This window comes from Rhizoctonia solani, chromosome 16 (assembly GCF_016906535.1).
Source record: "Rhizoctonia solani chromosome 16, complete sequence".
NCBI lineage: Eukaryota > Fungi > Basidiomycota > Agaricomycetes > Cantharellales > Ceratobasidiaceae > Rhizoctonia > Rhizoctonia solani.
Genome location: NC_057385.1, coordinates 967,181 through 992,632, shown reverse-complemented (window position 1 = coordinate 992,632; position 25,452 = coordinate 967,181). Strand labels below are relative to the sequence as shown.

The 25,452-nt window shown below is 49.7% G+C and overlaps 10 protein-coding genes across 10 annotated transcripts; 4 read left to right on the top strand and 6 right to left on the bottom strand.

Annotated features, from left to right (window-relative positions):
• Positions 1-539: 539 nt before the first annotated feature.
• RhiXN_01550 (histidine phosphatase family containing protein) lies at positions 540-1,731 on the bottom strand (the record flags this gene model as incomplete). The annotated part of the gene is made up of 8 exons (XM_043321369.1): positions 540-1,039; positions 1,099-1,137; positions 1,191-1,256; positions 1,313-1,387; positions 1,437-1,443; positions 1,508-1,559; positions 1,624-1,654; positions 1,701-1,731. The coding sequence occupies 8 exons, from the start codon at positions 1,729-1,731 to the stop codon at positions 540-542; spliced, it is 801 nt and encodes a 266-aa protein (XP_043187192.1).
• Positions 1,732-1,962: 231 nt separating this feature from the next.
• Positions 1,963-2,301, bottom strand: RhiXN_01549 (plasma membrane proteolipid; the record flags this gene model as incomplete). Its single annotated transcript, XM_043321368.1, has 4 exons — positions 1,963-1,988; positions 2,044-2,060; positions 2,116-2,240; positions 2,296-2,301. The coding sequence occupies 4 exons, from the start codon at positions 2,299-2,301 to the stop codon at positions 1,963-1,965; spliced, it is 174 nt and encodes a 57-aa protein (XP_043187191.1).
• A 385-nt stretch (positions 2,302-2,686) lies between these two features.
• On the top strand, positions 2,687-3,698 carry RhiXN_01548 (alpha/beta hydrolase family protein; the record flags this gene model as incomplete). The annotated part of the gene is made up of 2 exons (XM_043321367.1): positions 2,687-2,925; positions 2,981-3,698. 2 exons carry the CDS (start codon positions 2,687-2,689, stop codon positions 3,696-3,698), a joined length of 957 nt encoding a protein of 318 aa, XP_043187190.1.
• A 41-nt stretch (positions 3,699-3,739) lies between these two features.
• On the bottom strand, positions 3,740-5,406 carry RhiXN_01547 (aminotransferase class-V protein; the record flags this gene model as incomplete). Its single annotated transcript, XM_043321366.1, has 7 exons — positions 3,740-4,244; positions 4,298-4,470; positions 4,531-4,752; positions 4,800-4,933; positions 4,988-5,076; positions 5,124-5,223; positions 5,277-5,406. The coding sequence occupies 7 exons, from the start codon at positions 5,404-5,406 to the stop codon at positions 3,740-3,742; spliced, it is 1,353 nt and encodes a 450-aa protein (XP_043187189.1).
• Positions 5,407-5,741: 335 nt separating this feature from the next.
• Positions 5,742-7,595, top strand: RhiXN_01546 (kynurenine 3-monooxygenase; the record flags this gene model as incomplete). The annotated part of the gene is made up of 7 exons (XM_043321365.1): positions 5,742-5,874; positions 5,953-6,155; positions 6,215-6,444; positions 6,498-6,654; positions 6,708-6,887; positions 6,947-7,212; positions 7,277-7,595. The coding sequence occupies 7 exons, from the start codon at positions 5,742-5,744 to the stop codon at positions 7,593-7,595; spliced, it is 1,488 nt and encodes a 495-aa protein (XP_043187188.1).
• Positions 7,596-14,969: 7,374 nt separating this feature from the next.
• RhiXN_01545 (glucosidase II beta subunit-like protein) lies at positions 14,970-16,959 on the bottom strand (the record flags this gene model as incomplete). The annotated part of the gene is made up of 6 exons (XM_043321364.1): positions 14,970-15,588; positions 15,659-15,690; positions 15,816-16,007; positions 16,078-16,209; positions 16,409-16,597; positions 16,681-16,959. 6 exons carry the CDS (start codon positions 16,957-16,959, stop codon positions 14,970-14,972), a joined length of 1,443 nt encoding a protein of 480 aa, XP_043187187.1.
• Positions 16,960-18,170: 1,211 nt separating this feature from the next.
• RhiXN_01544 (uncharacterized protein) lies at positions 18,171-18,860 on the top strand (the record flags this gene model as incomplete). The annotated part of the gene is made up of 3 exons (XM_043321363.1): positions 18,171-18,267; positions 18,348-18,508; positions 18,570-18,860. The coding sequence occupies 3 exons, from the start codon at positions 18,171-18,173 to the stop codon at positions 18,858-18,860; spliced, it is 549 nt and encodes a 182-aa protein (XP_043187186.1).
• A 1,068-nt stretch (positions 18,861-19,928) lies between these two features.
• Positions 19,929-22,560, bottom strand: RhiXN_01543 (major facilitator superfamily transporter; the record flags this gene model as incomplete). The annotated part of the gene is made up of 15 exons (XM_043321362.1): positions 19,929-20,101; positions 20,157-20,204; positions 20,260-20,387; positions 20,437-20,609; positions 20,662-20,716; positions 20,771-20,805; positions 20,859-20,961; positions 21,010-21,220; positions 21,280-21,569; positions 21,627-21,633; positions 21,691-21,860; positions 21,917-21,983; positions 22,033-22,050; positions 22,110-22,181; positions 22,233-22,560. The coding sequence occupies 15 exons, from the start codon at positions 22,558-22,560 to the stop codon at positions 19,929-19,931; spliced, it is 1,878 nt and encodes a 625-aa protein (XP_043187185.1).
• A 382-nt stretch (positions 22,561-22,942) lies between these two features.
• RhiXN_01542 (GNAT family acetyltransferase) lies at positions 22,943-24,365 on the top strand (the record flags this gene model as incomplete). Its single annotated transcript, XM_043321361.1, has 6 exons — positions 22,943-23,399; positions 23,471-23,684; positions 23,737-23,930; positions 23,991-24,038; positions 24,089-24,225; positions 24,285-24,365. The coding sequence occupies 6 exons, from the start codon at positions 22,943-22,945 to the stop codon at positions 24,363-24,365; spliced, it is 1,131 nt and encodes a 376-aa protein (XP_043187184.1).
• Positions 24,366-24,549: 184 nt separating this feature from the next.
• Positions 24,550-25,339, bottom strand: RhiXN_01541 (N-acetyltransferase; the record flags this gene model as incomplete). The annotated part of the gene is made up of 3 exons (XM_043321360.1): positions 24,550-24,908; positions 24,958-25,065; positions 25,117-25,339. 3 exons carry the CDS (start codon positions 25,337-25,339, stop codon positions 24,550-24,552), a joined length of 690 nt encoding a protein of 229 aa, XP_043187183.1.
• Between the last annotated feature and the right edge of the window lie 113 nt (positions 25,340-25,452).

Genomic DNA, 25,452 nt, shown 5'->3' with positions numbered 1-25,452 from the left:
CTTGTAGAAACCTTTGCGAGCAAATGAAGCCGCGTGGATATATCGTGTTCAATGATGTTGGTCAAGGGAAAGAGGGAGTTGCTCTCTGCTCAACCAGCTCGGCGGATGCTTTTTGTTCCGCTGCCAAAGTGATCCGTACATAAATCAATACAACATGTTATAGACTAAGGAATGCTCATGGCTGGATCCGGGGTGAATTCTCTTTATATATCATCTATGTTTATATGCGGATGGCTACGTGCGATTATAGGAATCCAACCCCCTGCGATTATAATACTTACAGACTTCCCACTGGTGTGTACAAGACCACACGATCGGGCGGGTCTGAAGCACTTGTTGGCTCAAAATAGCTGCATGCTATTTGAGATTAAAATAAGAAGAATAATATTCATCCAATTACAAAGTTAACAAAATTCCTCAAACCCATCGCCTTCCTTGCGGAGTATCGATTAGACAAACCCAGCCTAGTAATTTATTGATCTACAATCTACTAGATGTACCGTTAATTGAATGCGATCATTGCTAGACGGAGAATCAACTCACGCTTTATCGGGAACAAGGCCAGAAAAACCTGGATCTTCTTTCTGAACCACTCCTGGATCCCCAATAACCTCACCATGCTTGATGATAGCGTCTTCGAACCCCCAGTCCCTCTCTACACCCCCCGGTAAAAAGTCTGCCCCAGCAAGGGTTCCTTGAGGAATCCACTTGGGCCCATCGCTAGAATTATTGTTTCGCTCTAGGATCGAAAGTGTGCAAGTTCCCACTCGGATCGGAAGTTCGCGGTCATTCACAAGGTGGCGGACGAGTGCGGCACAAGTAGCGGCGTGGGATACGAGTAATATACTCTTGTGTTTGCTAAGAGTAGGATGCTGTTCAATCCGAGCGACAAGGGCGTCAAGAAACTCGGCGCAGCGGTCATGTACACCCTTGACGGTTTCTCCATGTCGATCGGGATAGTAAATGCTTTCCCATGAAGCATCAATTGATGGGAAATATTGCTTCAAGGTAGTGGCATCGTGGGGTCGGGGATGTAATCCTGACCATTCGCGAATGGTTGAAGATCATTCTAGGTAGCTGACTTAAATTGTAGCTTACCTGTTCCAGGGATAACCGGACTGTACCATTCGCTGAGACCTAGGGCCATCTATCAGCTCAACTTAGAAACGCAGCTAATATCTGGGTGCTACCATGTTCGACATAGATAGGGAGGTCGAGGATTTCAGAGGAGGGGTTCGAAGTTTGCAAACACCGATCTTCTCATAAGTTATTTGAGTTTGAGGTGTGGGGAGGGGGGTAGCGGGAGGCTTACAATAAGGAGAGCTAAATAATAAAGAAGGTCTTTGCTCTTCTGGAAGACTTTTTATATACTTCGCTAGATCAGCCGCTAGGCAGAAGTTAGATTTGGGCCACCCAATACCAGCGTGGGAACTTACCCTGCGCCTATGCGTATGTATACCCAACAGGAGATTATTATCGATTCATACATTAACAAGATGCGGCTTACAACCCCGTAGGCAGCCAGTGGTGGGTCCTTCTTGGTGCTCGTAGGGCTGGTCCTAAGAAATGTGATCGAATAATAAAACCATAGTGATATCTTCACTAAGCGTTTGAAAAGCTAACCAGTTGCTGGTAACCCAACTCAGTCGAAATCCTAAAAACGTTTAGTCCTTCGAATATACGTAGATTTTTCTGCCTACCATGGCGTGCGATCAATATGGTTTGGACCATGGTTTTCTTAGGGTCGCAGTCAAGTTGGTGACAGGCGTCTCACACACGTAGGCTTATACCACCGGGAAGAGCGGTGGCTGTTGCCGTCAAGGGGCTTACATACACAGCAATTGGGCGAGTCATGACGTCAAATTACTTGGCTACAAAAGGTACAAAGTGGGGTATCGGTGACATTAGGCATAACTGAAAGATTGAAGTCCATCACACTCAGAGCACAGCACAAAAGCATGCTTAGTACTTGAGAATGATGTAGAGTGCTGTATAGACAAGAGGTTAGCTGAGCCCAGACAACTTGACTCGATTTGAGCATACCGTGAATGATGCCGGGACTAGAGGAATAAAGCATCAGTATCGTGCGAGACAACTCGTGAGCAAGGCACGCACATGTAACCAAGGATTGTGAGCAAGATATTGATCAATAGATCAGCACCGCATCCTCGCTCAAAAAAGACACCCAGAGGTGGGAGGATGATAGCAAGAATGATCTTCAAGATGTCGCTAGCGGTAAACTACAGGGAACAACCATCAGCGATCATATGGAATGCTAGGCGTAGAACTACATACGGCCATTGTAGGGAGTAAAAACTAATAAGTGGTCAGAGGTTGGTTGCGTGAGAGATAAGGTCGGAAGTGAGAGTCCAGAACAGGGCGGCCGCCGTTTATATAGTGTCTCATTCCACAGTCCACGTAACGTCATCGATGTACTGCTTCCATAACTGGCCCCTGACAAAACGTCATATGCGGTGTCACCCGGTACTAGCCAAGTTCCTTCATTCTTGTCATTGGTCCGTAATCCTCAAACTACTGCGCTTGCCGGCTCCACCAGTGCCATTATTACCTGTTCGTACGTTGTTCAACTTTTGGCACTGCCGGAATTGGTGCTGCGGTATGACCACATATACACAACTACGAGAATTCAAAGAACATCCACGTGACCTTATCCTTCTCACGGCCGATGTTATTTTGGTATTGGGCCTGGCTCACTTGCTGGTTTATCCTCACTTTGGCAGACGATCAGTTAATCCTAAATCCATTGCTCACGAACAAATTCAATATGACTGAAGTCAAGATCCTTGAAGATGTGGAGTATGGGAAAGATCATCCGGCTCAGAAGCTGGACGTATACCTCCCACCAGCCGACGTCGCGCTTGGACCAGTAACTGTTGTATGGATACACGGCGGAGCATGGAGAAGGTGAGCCTTTATGATGTATGATCTGACTATTTGACGACTGAAGATCATATCTCAGCGAAGACAAGGCCGATTACAAGGCCCTTGCCTTGAAGATAGTGGAGAAATCGAATTGTCCTGTTGTGGCCGTAAACTATCGGTTATCACCACGAAAGGAGGCCGACGGTCTTGCTGTACGCCATCCTAGGCATACCCTAGACGTTCTCGACGCACTAATCTTTATTCAAGAACATGGATCGTCTCAGCTTGGTATTCCTCAATCGGTCTTGGACAACATTTATCTGGTTGGCCACTCTTGTGGCGCGCATATTATCGCATCCATCATCCTCGACACAGAGTCTGAGCTTTACAGCATCCCGACCCCCTCTTCACTGATCACTAGTGTCAAAGGAGTATTTATATCAGAGGGCATATACGACATTGACCTTCTCCTAACCAAGTTTCCCCAGTATTCCGACTTCATTGAAAATGCCTTTGGGAAGCTTTCATCGTATAAGGATGTCTCTCCAGCGCACTACAAGGCTCGGGGGGGATGCCCGATTTATTGGCTCGTGGTGCATTCCAAGGGGGATCGATTAGTCAATGAACAACAGGCTGAGGAAATGTGGGATCACCTCTGGGAGCTCTACGACGACAAATCGGCACACCAATACATTGAAGCGGACTGGGAACGCCTGAAGTTAGACCACAATGAGATGCTTGGAGATGATGAGTATCCTTCAATGGTAGCTCAGTTTATCCGCGAGACGGTAGCAAAACGGGCAGTATATTCATAATATATCATGTAGGACTTCATCAGAAAGTAATATACATAAAACTATGCAGCTTTTAAAGCATCCTCGAGAATTAAAGTTGCCTGGAGGCAATCTTCATAGCTAACATAGAGTGGCACCGGCGCCAGCCTAATCACATCAGGCTGGCGCTCATCTCCGATCACACCTCGGCGCTGCATTTCTTCGAATACCTTGGGCATGATTCCAAGCGGCCTCAATGCCAAAGAGAGTTGAGTACCCCTGTGTTGGGGATCAGTGGGCGTGAGGATCGTAAAGTGAACAGGGGATTTGGGATCATTATCTAAGTGGTCTCGGTAGAAAGATGAACGTTTGAGTAAAGACTCCAGATATCCGGTGATCTTTACAGCTTTTTCGCGTAATGCATCAATTCCGCCAGCTTCCTCAAATAGCTCAAGACTACCAAGAAGGGTAGCCAAATTAAGAGCGGATGGGTTTGATTGTTGGAATCCATGGGCGCCAGGAATGGGGTCGAACACGGGGCCCATCTGGAATCTTGTTTCGTTATTATGGCCGTACCAACCCGCGTAACTTACAAATAGAAAATCAGGTAATTTCCAGACTTGGGTGATGATTGTACCCACCTGGTTTGGAGCTTCTCTGTCCATTTGTCATGGAGAAACAAGCCCGCGATTCCCCCAGGTCCTGAGTTCAAGTACTTGTATGTGCACCAAACTGCAAAGTCGGCGCCCCAGTCGTGTAGCTTCATCGGGACGTTTCCGATTGCATGTGCAAGGTCCCATCCGCATATGGCTCCCTGTATAAAATGAAGTGAAATGAGAACAGTAAAGATTCGTATCAGATATAACATACGTACAATATCATGTGCGGCCTTGGTAACCTTCTCCATAGGGAACCATTGGCCGGTATAATATTGAATACCCGAGAATAGTACCAATGCAATACTCGACCCGTCTTTTTGAATTGCAGCAAGTATGTCTTCTTCACGAAGATAAACTTCGCCTTCACGAGGCGTAAGTTCAATCACGGCATCTTTGGGATCATAGCCGTGAGCGCGGGTTTGAGAGGCAAAGGCATACTAGAAAAAGATTGGTTTATGTAAATGTGGCTATTGACATAACTTACTTGGTCCGAAGGAAATGCTTTGGCTTCGCAGAGTATCTTGTACCGGTTACCCACAGGCTTGTAGAATGTCGAAATCATAAGGTGCAGGTTTGCTGTAAGGGTCCCCATAGTTATGACTTCCGATTCCTTGGCACCTGCAAACCAATACTTAGTTTATGGCTCCATGTAGAAGCATTGGGGTGGCATACCGGTCAACATGGCAAGGGCTCTGCCAGCTTTATATGTCATATCTTTCCAGTTCCTGCCATGGCGGTGTCTAAAATGACCCTCCACTCCTCTTGAAGCAGCATTAGTTTTGTGCGTTCAACTCAAGGCAACACCTACGTCATCGCCCAAACTTCGATTTCCTCGTCCAAGAATTTCTGAGATCGCTTTGGCAAGGGACCTAGTGAGTTACCAACAAAATATCGGCATGGCGAATCCGCTGAAACATAATCATATGAGTGGTGTCCCAGCGCCTGTATACACAATATTTACCAAGCTCTGCAGGAACTAGGTCTGCCTTGATTCCCTTGTTAGTTGGCAGGCGGAATTCGTCGCGGAACCGACAAATGGGATCTTGAGCATCAAGCTGCTGGGCGTATTCAGCGGTGGCAATATCAGTCATGCTTATGTCGAGGGCGATTTGAGTCACGAAAACAACTAAAGGGCCCCCAAAAACTCATTTAACCATCTCTCGGAAGGATCTTGAATCGCAAAATGCATTTCCGGACACTTGCTGTTTGCAATCTGACCTCCAAAAAGTAGTGACCGGCACGACAATCGGCCGATCGGACCGTGGGTACACAGCCACCGTACTAGTCTGTCCTGATCGTCCCCACCACATTTCAAATTTTGGATTTTTACCAGCGGGAGTTTGAGCTTGTTGCTTGATGTTTGCTCTGGCCTGCTCAGTCTGCTCAGTCATCACTCTTTTACCTTACTCACAACTTGATTCTGTCCATGGCCGATAAGCAGGGAGAATTTTTGCGGGCTCGCAAGGTAGTGGTGGTGGGGGCGGGTCCTGTGGGATGTTTGTCGGCGCTCTCATTCGCAAAACAAGGGTGGGAAGTCGAAGTCTTTGAGGCTCGGCCGGGTAAGTCTACATTCCATTGCCCTTTTCGATAACGAACATGGTGGCTCACCACACATTCCGCTATATGCACGCCGGTAGATATGCGAGAACTAGAGGCCAAGGCCAACCTCTCTTTGCGATCAATAAATCTCGCCATTTCATCACGCGGCATCTCTGCCTTATGCGTAGTCGACCCCGCCATTGCCGAGCGATTTATGAAAAATGTGATTCCTATGCATGGGCGCATGATCCATGACAATCTTGGCCAGTGTCATAGTCAACTATATGATCGTGATGGCCAGGTAAGTCATTTTGACGCACGCGGGCTCCCAGCTGGGACATTAATCAAGTCGCTATTTAGGCCATCAATTCTATCGACCGCGGGCTCTTGAACATAGGACTCTTGGATGAACTTTCCAGCTATCAAAATATCCGTCTTCATTTCCGAACCAAGCTCTCGACGGTAGACTTCAACTCACGGATTGCCACTTTTTCTGCCGGCAAAAATCCCTTCGATGTTCAGTTTGACCTTTGCATTGGTGCAGACGGGAGCTACTCGAACGTGCGTCGACAAATGATGCGGGTAGTCAGGTAAGTGAATTTCAGGTCGCGTGATAACTCTAACTGAAAGTTACAACGCATAGAATGGATTATCAACAGGAGTATCTCCCGCATGATTATATTGAATTATCAATACCTCCTGGTCGTGGGACTAACGGTAAACCTACGTTTCTCTTGGACCCCAACCATCTTCACATATGGCCTCGGCATTCGTTCATGTTGATTGCATTACCCAACAAAGTGAGGAAGGGACCTTGTAGTTCATCGCGCTCCTTACTGAATACTGGCCTCAGGATCGAAGTTTCACATGCACCCTGTTTGCGCCCACAAAAGATCTCGATACGCTGGATACAACCGATAAATTTGTTGCATGGTTTGAGGTTCATTTTAGAGATGCCCTGGCTCACATCGGGCGCGATCGCCTCGTAGCCAGCTTCGAAAGGAACCCCCGTAACTCTCTTATATGCGTCAAAGTAAGTACAAGCGACTGGGCCGACTGTTCCCCGGGGATTGATCCTAGTGCTTCAAACAGGCAAACCCTTACCATTACAAGGACAGAGCGATTATCATTGGAGACGCTGCCCATGCCATGACACCATTCTATGGGCAAGGGCTTAATTGCGGCCTAGAGGATGTCCGCGTTCTTATGAATACACTGTTATCTTTCGGGGTATCTTCGACTGTATCGGCGACGGAAGCGCCAAGCGAAGATAAACAACTTTCACAGGCACTCGCATACTATTCCGAGCACAGACACCAAGATTTGGTCGCCATATGCGACCTTGCGATGGGCAACTAGTAAGTAACATTCGCTTTTTGATGTGGCGTTGGCCAAATTGACCTGACCTCTGACTGGGTTCAGTGTCGAAATGAGGCACTCGGTCACTACACCGATCTATCGGCTTCGAAAATGGATTGATGGGGTCTTGGCTGGTTTTACGCCGTCTGTGCCATGGCAGGGCTTGATTCCGGCCTTGGCCCAGACAACCTTTCCTGTAGGCGCCGCAAGGGGGTGGATATCCCTATATACCATGGTGACCTTCCGACCGGATATCAGCTATGCGACTGCGCAGCGGAAGGCCCGGGAACAGGCTGAAATGGTGACTCGAATTGGGATTTTCATAATTGCTTTATTGGTTCTTTTCCTTGCTTTCTTAGCTAAATACTTGCTGGATTTGTAGATGTGCTATCTTGTATATTTGTAGACTTAGACTATCACCAGAACGATCGGAATTCTCTGGTAAAACGGCTGCCTGTATGCGCCCGTCCGAATTTCCGACCCACAAAAATACGAAAAATAATTTGAACGTGTGATTATCTGATTATCGTGTGGTACGTATCAGATAAGATCTTCTCAGAACCAATACGCTCCACGCTGTACTCCTCTGCCGGGATATAAAGCGCTTCGGAATACGTTGGCGAGAACTAAAATTCTTCGCTCAACAATAACCATGACTCTCAAGGCAACAACGCGGACAGTGGTAGTGCTTGGAGCCTCTTATGCGGGTCTGGTGATATCGCAATGCCAGATTTGATCAAATGATCTGATAATTCGATTCAGGTCATCGAGCGGTGCAGATACTATTGCAGGTTTTACCTGCTGATTGGAAAATAATAGTTATTGACAGGAATACGTGAGCAATTAATATCGGGATCTTGTTTAAGTTACTGACTGCCTTCCAGGCATTTCAATCGTCAGTAGCAAACCCAATGGCAGAATTTGATATTAATCTTTTATTAGACCTATATGCTTTCCCTCGAATGGCTGTCATCGAGGGCCATGAATACAAAGCCTGTAGGCCAAGACCGCGGTGGCATCTTCTTTCGCTAACTTACTCGCAGTCATTCCCTACACCAACATCTTCAAAATCCTGAACCTTGAAGCCCGTCGTCTCGATGAGCCTCGTTCATCCGGGCACCAACTTATCCACGCACACGTAACACGCATTGACGCTCACAAAGTGTACTACTCTCCCATTCCTACTTCAAGCGCTGGGGAGCAGAGCGTTGATTTTGACTATATGGTGTATGCGCTCGGGTCGCATCTTCCATCGCCGATAAACGTATGGGCCGACCCGGTGCCTATTCATGGACAGGTGAGTTACATTTGCGAATCCGGGATTAAACGGAATAGAGACTAACCTACTGTACAGCCCGAGTCAGATCTACCTAAATCAAATCGACACGGCAATAAACCTGAAGGCACGAATTGGCTCTGTGCAGCTCAAGCTAGGCTTAAAGAAGCCAACAGTGTGTTGGTCATAGGAGGAGGCGCACTAGGAGTTCGTAAGTGCGAATCAATAACTTAATCTAAGTTTGTCTTTTATCCTCAAGTTGTGCGTTTTTTTAGAGTTTGCTTCAGACGCGGCATCACTCTATCCGCGTAAAAACATTACCCTTGTTCATTCGGGAGCCCAATTGCTTCCCCGGTTCAATGTCTGGATGCATAATGCCGGTCCGTACCCTTGTCTGAAGCTCGCTGCGAGCAAATGTACTGATTTGTATTCCTGTGATAGCGATGGAAGGGCTCAAGGAACTTGGTGTTTCGGTTTTACTTTCGTCCCGTGTTGATCTGAACTCGGCGGAAGACCATGACGGGAAACGAACGCTCAAGACTGTGGATGGAAGACGGATTGGAGCTGAACTTGTGGTACGCAGCACTAATTATTATTATCCCCTATATTGGTCATTTAACCCCGTTTCAGCTAATGTGTACGGGACAACGGCCCAATACGTCCTTGTTAAGCAACGTCTCTTCTTCTTCTGTTGATCCTCGCACAGGGCTCGTCAGCGTGCTGCGAAGCTTACAACTCGGACCCGGCTCTGGCTCCACCTCCGCCCAATCACCTCTACCGCATATATTCGTCATAGGCGATGCAGCAGACGCATTTGGAGCTCTCAATGCAGGGCACACAGCCTGGACACAAGTAAGTAAAAATAACTCCACATAGTGACGCCCGAACTAATGATAGCGCGCTCTCTCTCTCAAGGCCGAAATCGCAAGTCGCAATATCGGTCGCCTGATAACCGGCTCCGGGGAAGAGCTGGAAAGATACGAAGCCCCTCCCCATTCGATCAAGGTTACTCTCGGTCTTGTACGTCTCCCCCTTTTACTGAGCTCTTACACGTCCGATGATTCACTCTGTCTTAGGACCAAGCAATTTTCCAGTCCAAAGGCCAGTTTGGGAAGAAACAAGGCCCGGAGGAATGTGCCCTAGATCTGAACACACCATCCATGTGGCTTCGCCGCGGGCTGAGCACGGCGAATATGCGGATTTGAGCCAGGGACATGTGGGTTGGCTCGACCGCGCCACTCGGTGACGACCCATGACGAGAGGTTCGGGAGTCAATCATGTTGTTTGGGTGTCGATACCATTGGAGTCGACAGGAATTGGAGTAGTGTTTGGTTTATACCTATGTCTCTATTTATCTTGTTCTGTGATTTACTAAGTCTGATTGGACAAACGTGTGACGAATATGATGCCAAGTGTGCGTATGTGATTACATGCTCGCGACCAACCAAATCGCTCTCGGCTTGGTCGGTTGGTCCTCGGCCGAGTGCAGAGGTCTGGATTTTCATATACTAGTGGGCAATTGGCTGCTTGGGTATCGGACCGGGTTGGAGGATTTCGGGATTTTGGTTCTCGCTAAGCCAGATAAAGTCCGTACCGTTCGTTTCCAGGCTTGGGTTCGAATGATGGAATGACGTCGAGATGGTGCATGAGCTATGTAAGTAGCCGAACCAATGTCGAAATCCGTATCAATCGGAGGTGGATACTGCACCGACTGGTCGTCGCACGCATACAAACAATTGCGCTTGGGGGAACGAAGGAAAATCATCAACGTGCTGGCAATATCATTCCAAGGGGAAATAGTATATTAAATTAACCGGGCGTGGAAGGATCAAGTGATCTTTTGACTTGGATGATTGAATGGGGAATAGGCGTATCAGGTGTTTGAAATGCCGCGTGGGGGTGCATGGCCCAGATAGATTAGCAAGGGGAGGGGAGAACATTCGAACGACAGTGCGGGGGTAAAGTAAAATTTGCTTGGGGGTGGAGAGAAGGTACATTATGGAATTATGGCGCGTGCTGAGTTTAATTTTGTTCTTTAGACAGAGGAAATATTGTGGTGCATTGACAGGCACGCGTTGATCCAAGCCCAACATTACTGAAATTCATTGAATGAATGTGTGTGGTGCTCCGCTTGGATTCCCGGAGGATGCGCACCGTGAGAGGGAGGGGGAAGAGATACTGTATACTTCAGGTAAAATTGAAACACGCGAAGGATCGAGGAGGGAGAGTTCGCGATTCGCGAGGGAGAAATGACAGGATAGGCTGACGCGCTACCTCAGTCACGATTGCCCGCCAGGAGTCCGTCTAGACGCCGAAGCAGGGACAAAGATAGGAATCGCGCGTCCCGGGAAGTGAGGAAGTGTCGCATATAATCCACCTAATCTGACCTAATCATTAGCCGTCTATCCACCGAGAACGACAAGATACTTGGCACTGTCGCCACGGAAGAAATCGGAGAGGATCGAAGCGCATACAGAAGGGGGTGTGAGCGTAACGTGTACGCCGTCGAACGGAGCGTGGCCGCCGTTGGATACTATTTTTAGTAGGTACACGGGGATCAGCCCTGAGCTAGCGCTCAAGGATTTTTGGACGAGATAAAATCTAGTGGCGGTGTGGCAGTGCGGTGGGGGATTTCAGCGAGATTGAAAAACAACCGGAGGGCTATCGGGATCGGGGTTGGCTGGACGTCAACGGCTCACCTCAGATAGATTCTCCCATCTGCCACTCGTCTTATAGCGCAGCGAGGAGACTTGAATCTACACCCCTGCCCCCTGCCCCCACGATGCTGTCGTACAAACCTATGGAGCCTGTTCAGTTCCGGCTGGGGGAACAGGATGCTGAACACGACCTCCATATCATTACGTCCTCTGGACGACGCATACTGGCACCCGCGAGCCGGCTCCCTCACCCCGACGAGCTGACTCCGGAGCTGACCCAATCGCGACGCCGTCCGAGCCAGAGCACGAAGACGACCCATTGAAGCGCGCTGAGGCGATACGGCTGGCCGTTACCCAGCGTAACGAGCTCGTTGAGAATGACGTCGATCAAACTAGCGCCGATGTCAAAAGTGACGGGGAAACATCAGCATCCGCACCCGTACCCACACCCGCAGCTGTCGCAGTGCCTGCCTCTGTTCCCGACCCGACCACCGCTGGTTCGGTAAGCACGTGTCTGCCGAGTTGATGACGATCCATGTGCTTATGCTTGTGTCTCGCTTACCCAATTCAAATGCCGTATCTCTCTATCTATATCTACTTTTTTACAGATGACTGAAACTTCCGCCCCTCCCCCCTCAGACGCCCCAGTCATCCAGACGAAGCTCGCTGCACCAGAGATCACCACTACAGAGCCAACTCCGGTCACAGCCGAGCCGGGCTCGGACGCCCACAGCACGAGCACGCCTACCGCATCGGCCCCTCAGTCAGCAGCCAACACCCCACCTCTCCCCGCCTCTCGTACATCATCCTTTTTCCGACCTCTCGGCACTAAGCGCCGTTCCTCCTATAACCTGCTTGGCTCACCGCTTGCTGGCAATTCTCCTGCTGCTTCCCCTCCTGACTCGGGCTCCCAAACACCTGCCATGGCCGCCGCAACTGCTATGAAACACACGCCCCGAAAGCAGCCCTCGATAGGGCCGCTTAATGACCTCAAACGATTCCTCAACCACCATATTCCCCACAGCAGTCACCACCATCACCAACACGGCCATCTTCATCCCAAAGAAGCTCTCAAACCCGCACATGGTGCTAGTGCACTCGCCAGTGCTGTCAGCACCGCGTTTGCAACTCCTCCGGACCCACACGAAACTCCGGCCACCCAACAGCGAGGTTCGGACTTTGGGGCAACCCCCGCAGGTGCAACCAGTGCCATTCCGAGCGGTACAAACACTCCCCGACATGCTGGCCCGAAGCACACTCTCGGCAGCTTGCTCAAACCCCACAAGGACAAGGATCCCAACCGTTCGCCGCCTTCATCCAACGCAAGTCTCCTGAAACCCGACGATGCGAGCGCAAAGTCCGGCACAGCCACGCCCGCGAACGGAAAGCTCGGAAACGCCCAGTCTCATGGCCATCATCCCGTCACGAGTCTGTCAGAGGCTACCCATGCCCATCTGTCGAAAAAGTATGGCAAGTGGGGTAAAGTCTTAGGATCGGGTGCCGGCGGAACAGTGCGACTTATCAAGGCTAGCGCAAAGAACGGAGGTGCCGTCTACGCTGTCAAGGAGTTCAGACCGCGCAGGCAGGGTGAGACTGAGAAGGAATACCAGAAAAAGGTCACCGCCGAGTTCTGCGTTGGCAGCACCCTCAAGCACAAGAACATCATCCACACTGTTGATATTGTTTCTGATCATGGCCATTACTACGAGGTATGTAGCCCCCGTAGGCCGTCTTTGGTCTCCTTGGGCTGAGCTTCGTCATAGGTTATGGAATACGCGCCCTATGATCTCTTCAGTGTGGTCATGTCCGGTCGCATGCAACGTCCCGAGATCTATTGTGTGTTCCGACAAATCTGTGACGCAGTCGACTATCTTCATGGCATGGGTCTCGCTCACCGTGATCTCAAGTTGGATAATTGCGTAATGACTACGGATAACATTGTCAAGCTAATTGACTTTGGAACCGCAACTGTCTTCCACTATCCAGGGCAGTCTCTCACACTTGCTTCGGGCGTAGTCGGGTCAGACCCATACCTTGCTCCGGAAGTTTTGCATGCACCACAATACGACCCTCGCAAGACCGATGTGTGGAGCATTGCTATTATCTTCATGTGTATGGTCCTTCGTCGCTTCCCGTGGAAGATCCCGGATCCAAAAGTAGACCCGAGCTACAAGTCCTTCGTGCAGAGCCATCCTGATCTGTGCGTCAAGCCGACCACTGCGCCGACGGCACCGGTTTCCGGCACGGCCACTCCTTCACTCGGTCTCACTCCTCACGGCAACGTAGGGCCGCTCCGCGCGGCGAGCGCGGATCTTGCTAGGCCTGACGTCAACGCTCCTCCCACGCACACTAGCGCTGAGAACGGTGTTTCACGCGCAACAACTGGGACTGGGACTGCCACTTCTGGGTCGCTAAGCGAGTGTTCATTTGATGCTTCGGATGAATCAGTGAGCACGCCACCCGACGCAGACGAGGGCAATGCACCCATCGACGACGAAAAACGAAGGCGAACCAAGGCGCAATTACAGCTGACTGCGGTTGCACCCGAGCCACCCAAGGTCGAATCGCCAAGCCAGGAGGAAACCCCCAGATTGCCACCCCAGGCGGCTGCTTCCACCACCTCGGTCGACCGATCAACGCCAACCCCTAGGGAGACGATTAATGCTGACGATGGCAGTGTTCTGGCCGAGTCGATCATTGTTCCTCAGACCGGTAGCCCACAACAAGCGAGCCCAACGACATTCAAATACGATCCTCCCAGTCCCCAAGCGGACCAGCACATGCCCCTCCCTACCCTTCCTGCACCCCGACCTCCAATGGGCGGCCGGGCACGATCAGCAACGTCACCCCATCCACCCACGAACACGAGCCAAACGAGTTTGCCGGCATTCTCTACGCCCAAGGCTCAGCCCACGAACCTTGACGTTCCTAATCACGGACGCCCTCGAAGACAGCGTAGCGACTTTCAACGCTGGCGGGCCCGACTCGATCTTCCGCCTCTTGCCCCGTGAGACCCGAAACGCTATACGACGAATGATGTTTATCGAGCCCTCTTCTCGGTGCACGATAGGGTCTGTCTTGCACGGCAAGAAGGCTGGGCTTGTCTGCGGATGTGGGGGTAAGGAGTGTGGAGATGCCATGAACGTACACCCTAACCAGGAAGAGGGAGAGGATGAGGGCGAGGGCATGGACGAGTGGCTTAGCTCCATTGTACCTTGCTCATGCGTACCTGCTGGGCAGCAACCTGACCATTCGCACGTCAAGATTGCGGTCGACGACAAGGCGCCAAAGAGACGATTTTTCTGAGAGGATCAGGTGTAGTGTTGTGGAGTGAGATCCAGGGCAACATGGTTTGGTTTCTTTGGCTCAGAGTTGCCGGGATCGAAGAGTCCGGACCTGACTGACAGGCACAACCCTACTTGCCCTGTTTGCTTGTGCCACGGATATGCTTTTTCTGTTCTCCTCGGCCTCGACTCTCTATCGTCTTTACTTTGTACTTAATTACATTTGTCGTCTGTTATTCTTCTTGTCTTTGTGTGCCATATGAAACTCGCCCAATCACAGGGTCGTATTCCACATTCTAACTCGCCGGAGGTTCATTTCACCGTTGATCCAGGACACCTATGCTTGTAGCAGACATTCATGATTTCTTGCCTATACTTCCTTTTCATTTCTTTTTTCTTACGATTTTCACTTATGACTGTCTACATTGTAAATCGATACCTAACAGAATATATGTGAATGCGCTGGATTTATGCGTGTGATACAGTAAAGATGAAGGACGATAACAGGCTGCGTGCATGCATTCCAACGTGGGTTCAAGTCACAGTTCTTGATGGTTGACTTCCTCGCGTTTACGATCCTCCTTGCTCTTCTTGTCACTCTTGCCCTTGCCACCCTTGCGAGGCTCCTCGGGCCATCCGTCGGCCTGAAGATCGTACCCAGCTGCTCGAAGAGCCTTGGCCAGACGCTCTTGCAATGTGTTCATGTCAGGTACGTCGCCCGTCGCGACCGAGTCCAACCCAACCTCGGTGAAGTCGAGCTCATGCACATCCCCATCGACATCGACTCGAACCTTCTTCCCAGCGAGTGCACGATCCTGAGTGTGCGCATTGAACAATGCCCCGAGGGCAACCTTGACAAACTCGGCTTGCTTCTCATCTTCCCCAAGTGTCGAGCTCTTTTTGCCTCCCCCGGGCCCAGCCTTCTTATCTCCGCTGTTTCCATGTGTTTCTTTTTGAATAGGCGGCGCAGGAGGGAGAATCGGAAGGACAGGAGGAACCGAGCGAGGGACGGGGCTTTCAAGCAGTGTACGATCGAATTCGACAGTGCTTTCCGGCACGACTTGACGGCATCGAATAGGTGCGGCCTTGACGCTGTCGCGCTGCGACTTGAACCCAGGTTCGCTGCAGATCCGCGGGGTATGGATGACAATCAAGTAACTGTGGGGAAGAAGACGATGATGGACCATAAGAAACGAGGTGAGACCGAGTGTGTATGCACAGGACGTACTTGCACACGCTAACTTCCTTGACAAACATGATCTGATCGACCGAGCTCATCGAACAATGGAACTAGCCGGGGGTTCGCGCAATCCCGGGATGGGCGGTATGTTAGTTTTGGGGCGCGCGGGTCGATCATGTCGGGGTAATGCTCAGTTGTGGCTCACCTGAATCTCAATTTGGCGTTTGCGCCCTGTCTTGTCGCACTGCGTGCCGTCTCCCCAGCGCTGGACAAGGTACCGTTGATCGGCAGCGCGTTGTAATTCTAAATTAGCGGCAGCAGATTCGGCTTGTCGACTGACATCGCTGCCACCCTTTAACTTTGCCGCGGGCGAGACACCGAGATTGTATGCTTCCCACTTGTCAACAAACAGAGTCAATTTCAGCCCTCGAGGTAGAATGTGATAATTAATGTGAATTGAAATGTACCTCGGGATCCTCTTGTGGGATACGACCCTCTGGAGAATAACGAACGAACCGGACGGATAAGAATAAGAAGGTAAAGTTGATGAAATAATGCTCACGAATCGGATGCGGGTGCCCATGGCTCATTTCGCGAAACTGACGAACGTGATCGTTGTGACAATACGAATATGTAAACCATCCTTTGTGCATAGGGACAGGGGCGTCAGGTCATCCATTGGGGCGGGGTTCTCAAATACTAAATTAGGTCACCTTGTCGATGCTGTATAGGCAGATGGGGTGCGTATGGTCAGTATATCATCGATCCGCACGTCGCGAGGGGTAAATTGTCACCCACGTAAAGGCATTTGCCAGTTAGGGGCTGTAATAAACTCCACATCTTACTGGGATGTGAAGGCGGCGGTGTCGCATCTTCGAATGACGGGCTGCCTTGGTCCGGAGGAGGTATGAGGCAGAGATATTCTTTCCCGGGGCCTAGACGCATACGTTCTAGGCGATGTGATGCTGGATGCGAGTTCGCGGGTCCCTGTGGTTTTAGGAGAAATAATGCGTCAATCCGCCACATTCAAGGTGCGGCCTGCATTAGATATTCGAGGGTGGTTCTCTCACATCCGAGTTTATCGTCTCTCCACCCGTAATCTGGGGCCGGCTTGTCCCATGAGAGTTTTGGTCCCAAGGCTGCTCCAGAAATTCCTTTTCTCCTCCTTTTAACCCATACGCGAGCCATTGCTGAGCAGTCACATTAGGAAGCGGCAATCCGTTCAAGAACCCGATAGTATATTTCGGATACGCATAGATATCTTCAGGTAAAGAATTATAAGCTTGGACTCGGTGTATCCAAAAAGACCAGGCTACAGCTAGAGAGACCAGTGGACGAGACAGTGTCATGGTGGGTGCAGGATATGTATTTACATCACTGACGTGTCATACTGGGGTACTGCACGGTGCCAGAAGTCCCGCCCAGGGATGGGGACACTCGCTAGGGCCGAACCTAGCTCTTCTGTGCCTTCCTCCATCGCTACGGTCACCTGTTGGCCATCGATACATACACTTTTACTCGCTCTGAAAAATCCAGAAAAGATACTACCGAGACTTTCATTTGATCAGTCTACGCCGTAATAAGGAATTCAGTAAAGACCTCTCTAATCCAGGACCATCACATGGGGCCGTACACTCTGGCTTCTTGACAGAGTGTGGGCATTGCCATACAAGTTCACCCCACATAACTGGTGGCGATTGGGTAACAAATGAGCTCAAAATGAAGGGTGGTCCCGAGGGAAAAGGGGTGGTTGAGCCTAGACGTCAACATTCCCCGGGATAAGCAAGTATCCACACGACCCAGTGCCCATTTACGAGATGGTGTTATCCATCCGAATATCACACCGGCTGGGGAATATACACTTGACTACACATGATAACAACTCGAGTGTGGCATTCGGTTCAAATGAATGAGCGCATGTATTCACCTATCACCGCCCTGAAAACATGCGATTTCTTACTGTAATAACAAGGACAACCCGAAAATGCATTGAATTATAAGCAAAGTTATTGGAAGGAGGTAGCATAGACCCTTTTAGGCGACAGCGCTAGAGAAAGAAAGTCTTGACCAGAATATTGGACTAGAGAATCAATTCACTCGCCCGAGCGCCGCCGCCGCACGCTATCAAGCCCAGAGATCGTCGGAGTTCTTTTTGTGAGTTTGTCTGCTCGCCAGCTACAGCGGGCGAGCGGTAGTATGAAGAAAGGAACACAAAAGACAATATATTCTAAGCAGCCATCAACAGCCGGGCAACCTGCTGTCCCGGACTTGACCCTGAACATCATGCGTAATCAAGGGATCTGGGATGATGTGCAGGAGGTCCTCGAACTGACGGGCAGAAAATCGCAGGAAAATAGAAGAATCGATCTCAGGACAAACTGAAATATAAACATTACACTGTCCTTTAATTTCTCGGCATCCTGACCACCCCCAGCAACCAGACGCCTAGGCTTGCCTCGCGGGAACCCGAACTTGTTTTGAGAGGTGTTTATATTTCCCCCATCTGAATCCGCTCCCGCCCAACATCACGTCCGGTGTACCTTCTTCCCCCTCCACCACCATGACCAAGCGAAAGGTCGATGAGCTAGACGCAGCCGAGGCCTCAGATGAAGACCCTCAGCCGACATCTGAGCAGGAGCACGGGGAATCTGAGCAAGGTAGGGTGCTCTGTTTGAGCATGAGGTCATCTGTCTTTGTTGCATTTCGCTCAATCTATGCCTTTGTTCACCTCCTACAGACGAAATTCCTGACGAAGTCACACCTCCCCCTCAACAGAAGAAGAGACGGGGCCGACCACCGGGATCGAAGAATAAGCCCAAGGCCTCTACTGGCGCTGGCACCTCGGCCGCTGCTGACGCACCCCCGCCGCCCAAGAAGAAGCGAGGTCGTCCGCCCAAGGTCAGATTATATTTAGTCATTTTATTCACTTATCCTTTATTGACACTAGTCTGACACTCAGGTCCGCACTCCAGAGGAGCTTGCCGCTATCGAGGAGAAGAAGAACCGTCCCAAGGGCAAGCGGGGAAGGCCTCCCAAGAAGCTGAAAGCTGAACAGGCCGCTGCCGCTGCTGCCGCCGCCGCTGCCAAAGCCGAGGCATCCGGTGCCACCAATCCGACCACTGCTCCCACCTCTACAGGCGCCAGCACCTCTGCCCCGGCACCGGTAACTTCAGAGACGACCGAGGCACCTGCTGCGCCTGAAACAGCAGCCACTGAAGCATCCACCGCTTCTCCTACCACCAAAGATTAACGATCAGTTGTACACCGGCTTTTGATTATGGACTCACCACGCCTTTCCTTCAGGTTCCCCTTATGATTGGTCTCTGACAGTATGTATCGGACAATACCGCTCCTTTCCTGTACAGCCATGTGCTTGATTTTATTTTTTCAGATTTTTTCCAGATTTCAGAAATGTTATTCACAAATGCTTTTGCGTTTGTTTTTTCTCCAGCTTTTTCCATGTTTTTCCATTTCACATGCCTGTGATCCATTCCGTGTATAGTCTCTCTGTAGCTAAACTGATACCTAGGGTCACTGTATTGGCGGGACGTGTAGCCGTGGGAGGATTAGTCGTCACAAGGTTTGGCACCGCAGCCGTCCCCAATAAACTCATTGCTTATCACCGGCTGGCGTCACTCGCCAACATCAGTAACACGGCTCGCACCCGGCGGCAAGCAGTCCTGACGACACGCGATGGTGATCGTTGATCGCATCTCATCCGGTCCTCGTGGCCAATTGCAAGGGCTAGAACAAAGTTTTGGTTCATCATTCCGCATAAGACCCTCCTATGTACTAGTAAATCATATGCTATACTTGGGTTCCTTAGACCTCTTACTCTTTACCAGGCAGCGCCGTCCTTAGAGCGAGTCCTGCGACCGGACTTAACGCTCTTTCACCTTGTTTAGTGTGGCGTTATACCCGGATGACGTATCGCTCTCCCCGCCACCGCTCGGCACCCATCCCCTCTGTCTCGATCTCTTTCCGCCCGAATTCAGGCTAAGCGCTGAATATCAATGCGTGCTCCATGAGTCTGTGATGGCGTCTCTTGTCGGATGACCGCTGGCGTACGCCGTTCTGCCCCGCCGAAGGAGCAACCAATGATTCTCTAGACAAAATAATGACAAACTCTACGTGCCTGCGTCACCATTGACGCAATTTTCATGTCACTTGACCTACAACGGGGAAAAACAACGAAAATAAATTAATACGTCACGTGGGAATGACGTTAACCGAGGGCTTGCTACAATGAAAACAAGTAGGGACAGATTGTATATTGACAAACACCTTCGAAAATACAATTAATACGAAACACTTTTTTCTACCGGGCTTGCTGCGCCTCTGCTGCAGCCCGCTCTCCAATCGGCTGGTTGCTCGTTCCCACAGTCGCCTCTGCGGTAACTTCCCCTGCAACGTTCTTTCCATCCACAGCATTGTGGGTATCACCGAGGAAGAAGTTTGGCATTAAGAACGCAAGCAAAAGGGAAATAAAGGCTGCGATTTGGAGCTTTGAGTCAGGGCCCTCGATGAAAACGGTATTGGGACTTACAGAGCCCAAGCGCGCCGATGAACATGGGGCGAGTCGTAACGCTGTATGCTATATTTGTATATGACAATAAGTTTCAGAAAAGAGTGGATTTACATAGACTTACCCTTGATCACTCCCTCACGAATGGCGGGGGCTGCAGTCCTAGCCGACCTGATAGAACCGTACAACTTCTTGATGGTTGCCTCGGGCACACCTGGAAGATACTTGACGAGGTTGTCTGGCATATCGGAACTAGGCGGAATAATGAATTGATGAGAAGTACTGTGTTGCATCGACTCACGTCCAGATAGCCGTCGCAGTGGCGGACCCGACCGAAGATCCTAGTGATGACCACAGGGAGAGCAGTGCGATCACCGATGCCAAGTCTTCATGAGGTACGGATGCTTGCGAGCCAACACGAGAGCCGACCACGCTAAATGCACCACCAATACCAATCAAAATTTGGGTCCAGACCTGTGTTTAGTGTTAGTTGGCTCATGGTACCTCATAATCTATTGAGGTTTACCAATTGGACAGTCGGCGCGATGGCGCCGTTGGCGGCTACCATAAGTCCGAGACCCCTATATTTAGTAACGATTAAGGAATAGAACCACCTGATAAATAAGAACGCATACAGGCTACGAATGCATAATCCAGCAATTTGAAGGAACTGTGTGAATGTTTGTTAGCTAGTGCCCTAAATTTACCAAGAGTACTAAATACCTTATAGCGTCCAGTATAACGAAGAATCAAGCCAGCAACCAGACCAAACACACAGAGGGTGATAGTCATGGTGTTGTTAAAGTACACCCACTCGCGAGTGTTCCTAGGACTATTCAGTACGACCTAACTAGCGCAAACGGGGTGATCTTACCAATCTTTGACGACCCATACGAAGCTGGATAGGTAAAGCGAACGCAAGAATCCAGAAAAATTGTAGAAAAAGTCAATGCCAACGGCGACAAGGAAGGCCCTGTTGGTGATGATACGTTTGGGCATGATGGCGACCGGGGCGAAGAAGCGCTCGTAGACAATGAATACAGGGATAAGCACCACGCCTACTACAATCATTGCAATGATGCTTGCTGTGATCCGGTTTCAGTCAGACACATCTGATAAGGCCAGTACTCAATACTATACTTACGATTCGACCATCCTCCGCGAACAGTCTTGGCCAAGCTGATCGGGAAAAGAATCAACCCAAAGATGAAACCAATCAATACAAGTCCGAAGAGATCCATCTTGATAGCGACGTCTTTGAACTGAAGCCACAAAGGTTGACGAGGGACAGCAGCTTCATCAGTTTTTTCAATGCGACGGCGTTCGTTTGGACTAGCACCGAATGCGAGCTCCCCATTTTTCTTAGCGCGGCGATCAGCAGTAAAGAGAGTGATAATGGCCGGTACCATAACTGCCGGGACAATGATGGCAAACCTGTGAATCAATTTAGAAGCGTTGAAGAAAAGCTTGCTCCACGAAGGCAAAACTCACATTCCATCTGAGAATGTGAATTCTATTAGCGATTGTATTCTATCGTAGTAGAGCAGTCACTTACATCCCCAACGCCAGCCAGGACCATTAGTCACGCCGGTGACAATTTCAGCAGAAATGAATGCATTGAGAATGAAGGGAGCTGAAGGGAGCGCTGTCGCAAACCCACGCCATTTGAGCGGTGTGATATCAGCGATGATGATATCGGTGACCAAATCAAGGCCAGTATGCCCACTAAGCAAAAAGTAAGTTGACCTCGTACCTCGTCTCTTTTGTTTGCATAAGCTTACACTGTGTACAAGACCATTCCTCCGGCAATCGCGTAGACAGTCTGCGCAGAAGCAACAAGAATGTAGCCTGGGAAGTATATTAGCAGCAATCGAGTTTCTAAACGCGAATGACGTACCCACTACATAGAAGATAACTATGAAAATCACCCTGTTAGTTCGATGTTGTCCAAATTACTATTCAGCTTGTACTCACGAACGACGATATATGCAGTTGGACGAGAAAACAAATCTGCAATCTTAGCAATGCATGGTTTTCCTACCGCGGCTGAAATACGTGTAAGTCGCAATTAGAGACCATAAAAGGGTCAAAACTTACTTATAATGCCTTCGGCTGTGCCAATGGTACCAATGAACGCGTGTTGACCAAATGAGCTCGTAGCCAGAGGAAGATAGTTTGAGGTTGTGTTTTGGTCAAGCGAGTAGATGTAAGCGAGCGCTCCGATACTGATATAGAGCGTCCATCGCCAGAGACCACCCAAGTGGCGATGCAGTGCTTCAACGCGAGCCACACCTGGATTGCGTTCAACATCAGGAACAACCGCAGGCACATGGTGGGGCTCGTCGCGAAGCTGGGGGGTCGCGGGACCAGCGTCCACCTTTTGATCATTATCTGACGAAACGGACGAACGATCGTGTGGATTCATGGCGACAAACGATGGGGGGTTCACTCCTCAGCAAGTCCACCCCATCCCGCTGCGGAATAAATGGAAGCTGGGCATGTGCTGAAGAAATGGAAGATTTCGCCTCCAACTCTGTGGATATGAAGATGCCGAAATCTATCTGATTAGATATGGGGAATCGGAGTGGATACCAGTGTGGGACGGGCCGCGCATCGCAGCGATTATCGTAACCTGATTTACATTATCTACTACACGGACCCCAGACACCACCCGCCCCACACAATCAGATAAGATTAGCCGCGAGAACCCATGAAATCATTCGCATGCGTCCCTTGCTTGCATAGAAAATTTACCCATATATCATGCTAACAATTCCCTGGTACCTTAGTTCATCAATTCCCCTGTCATGTTTGACTCTATCCCTCCCAAGCCTGAGCACGAGGAACAAATCCCGGCCGAACAGACGTTCGTTTTGGCCGATGGAGTTTCAACCCACGTAGCGCAATCCGATGACGGCTCTGTTACCGTTGCACTGTCTGGATCACCTCTCGTTTTTTTTGAGAGACAAGACCGCAAGATTCGTACCAGCCTTTTTGGTGTCGTTAATGACGATCGTGCTGTCCACGCGCCTGTACTTCTCCTCAAATCCACCGCTAGCGACCTACCAGCAGCCGTTTCGATTGAAGATCTCTGGGCGGCACTCTATGCGTTATGGATTCGCTATAAGGATGAAGAGGTCCTCCCTTTTTCTCTTGACACAAACTCACTCAAGAATGCCGACGAGATCAGGTGCTACTTGATCCATACTGGCCTTGCGTTCGAGGCTCCGGAAAGCGACAACAAGGAAGATCTCCTTCTCGTACGTGCATCCTTATGGCAAGGCGTGGCGCCCCTCTATCACGTCATTGGCTTCGTACGCCGGTACCCCATCCAGCAATCTCGACATTCCCATTCCCGTTCTATACATCGTTCACTCGGGGCCCCAATGTCTTGACCACTCACCCTCGTCGTCCGCCAAAACCTGCTCCTGGAGAATCTTTGTATTTCCGTTATATATTTTCTGTAGGAGAGACTCTCGAGTTTGTGCACATCGATGCAAACAACAAGGAGCATTTTGAGGCATATTCTCGGTGGCAGAACTCGGATCGGTAAGTTTTATGAATATTATTGGTAGTGCCTGACTGAATGCGCCATATTTAGGGTTAATGTGGGCTGGAAGGAACGTGGTCCTGACGAGAAGCATAGGGCGTATCTTGCAGATCGCCTCGCAGACCCTCATATCATGGGCTTTGTGGTCAAGTGGAACGGCCAGTTAGCTGGCTACGGAGAGATGGCATGGGTTAAGGAAGACCCTATGGGAACATACGTTGGTGGACTTGGTGACTACGACCAAGGTATTTAGCTTAATTCGTTCATGAGCGCATTCTCTAAAGCATCATGCCTGGAATAAACAGGAACCCATTTGTTAATCGGAGAGGAACGGTTCCGTGGGAGGCATCGATGTGAGTTCTTGTGAGCTTTGAATATAACCTATATTAATCCAATTTTATAGTCACTGCTGTAATGACATCTATGAAGCATATGTGTTTCTTGCGAGACCCTCGTACAGAGATCGTTGTTGGAGAGCCTCGGGCTGATTTGCCTATTGTTCCTCGGCTCAAAGCTTTCCTGCCTCAGGAGTTCAATAGGGTAATGCACTCATCTTTTTTATATATATTAAGATACCAGAAGTACTAATTTTTTTTCAGGAATTTGAGTTCCCTCACAAGCGTTCCGTATATTTCGTTCTTAGGAGGGAGCGTTTCTTCCAGGCTGCAATTCTGTATTAGGCGCCTAATTAGATGATTGAAAAGGTTTTCAAAAAAATAAAACAACTTCATTCGCGTGAATATCCGATCATGCTGTATACTTCCATCTGGAAGGGTTTGTTCTTTGATATTATCTTCTAAAAACACACTCGGTTATATTCCATATGAAACCCAATAAAACAACCAAAATTCAACCAAAACATGATCAGATCCTTAGAGTATCCAAGGTTGAATCAATATCTCGTTCAAAGACCCATGCGTCCTTGATGGTCGTGTCTTCTGGTCCCTTCCGACGATAAAAGTTCTCGAGACGCTTGCGTTCCGTAAAGCCATATCGCTCATACAAACGACGAGCTCCCGTATTCAGAACATGAACATGCATAAAAATCGAGGTGATCGGAAGTGTCGAGAGTACGCGAAGAGGATTTCGGGCTGGCCTTCGGGTAGTATGGGAGGGGTAATCGGTCCGACCGTTTGCAATGCCCTCACATAGCTGTTGTGCGCGGCGATAGCATCCAGTAGATGCTGCCCGGCATATGAACCTATCCCAAGAGAGCGATACGGCTAAGATTTGTTACTATTTGTTTGAAGGGAGTAAGTAATATGGGGATACATACGGGTAGAACGCCCATAAGCATTCCGTAGATACGTGCCTCCCCTTCCCGCTCCGAGGGTTTCAGACTACATGTAGCCTGACCTACTGGGTTTCCATCCAGATAAACTGAGGATAATCTTAGTGGAGGTATGAGAATAGTACAATGAGATAACTGACTTAATTTGCAGAAACGAGCTAACTCGGGCTTGACAACGGCAGCATAGTAAGCGTCGGGATAAGGAACCGGAAATATTTCAGTATTAAGCGACTTGAGAATATCGATATTATCGACAGTTAGAGAGACAAACGAGAGCCTTTCACCGAGAGTCATAGCCGGTGAGACCACGGCAGCTGGAATAGCGGCTGTAACCGTGACATCGACAACAGCGGCAGACGACATGGATAAAAGAATACAATAAACGTCGGTTCTTCGTGAAGCTTTGCCCAAACGTCCGACTATTTCTCTCTCTTTTAAATAGCATACTAGTGCTGTAAAGTGCCTCTGCAATGCAC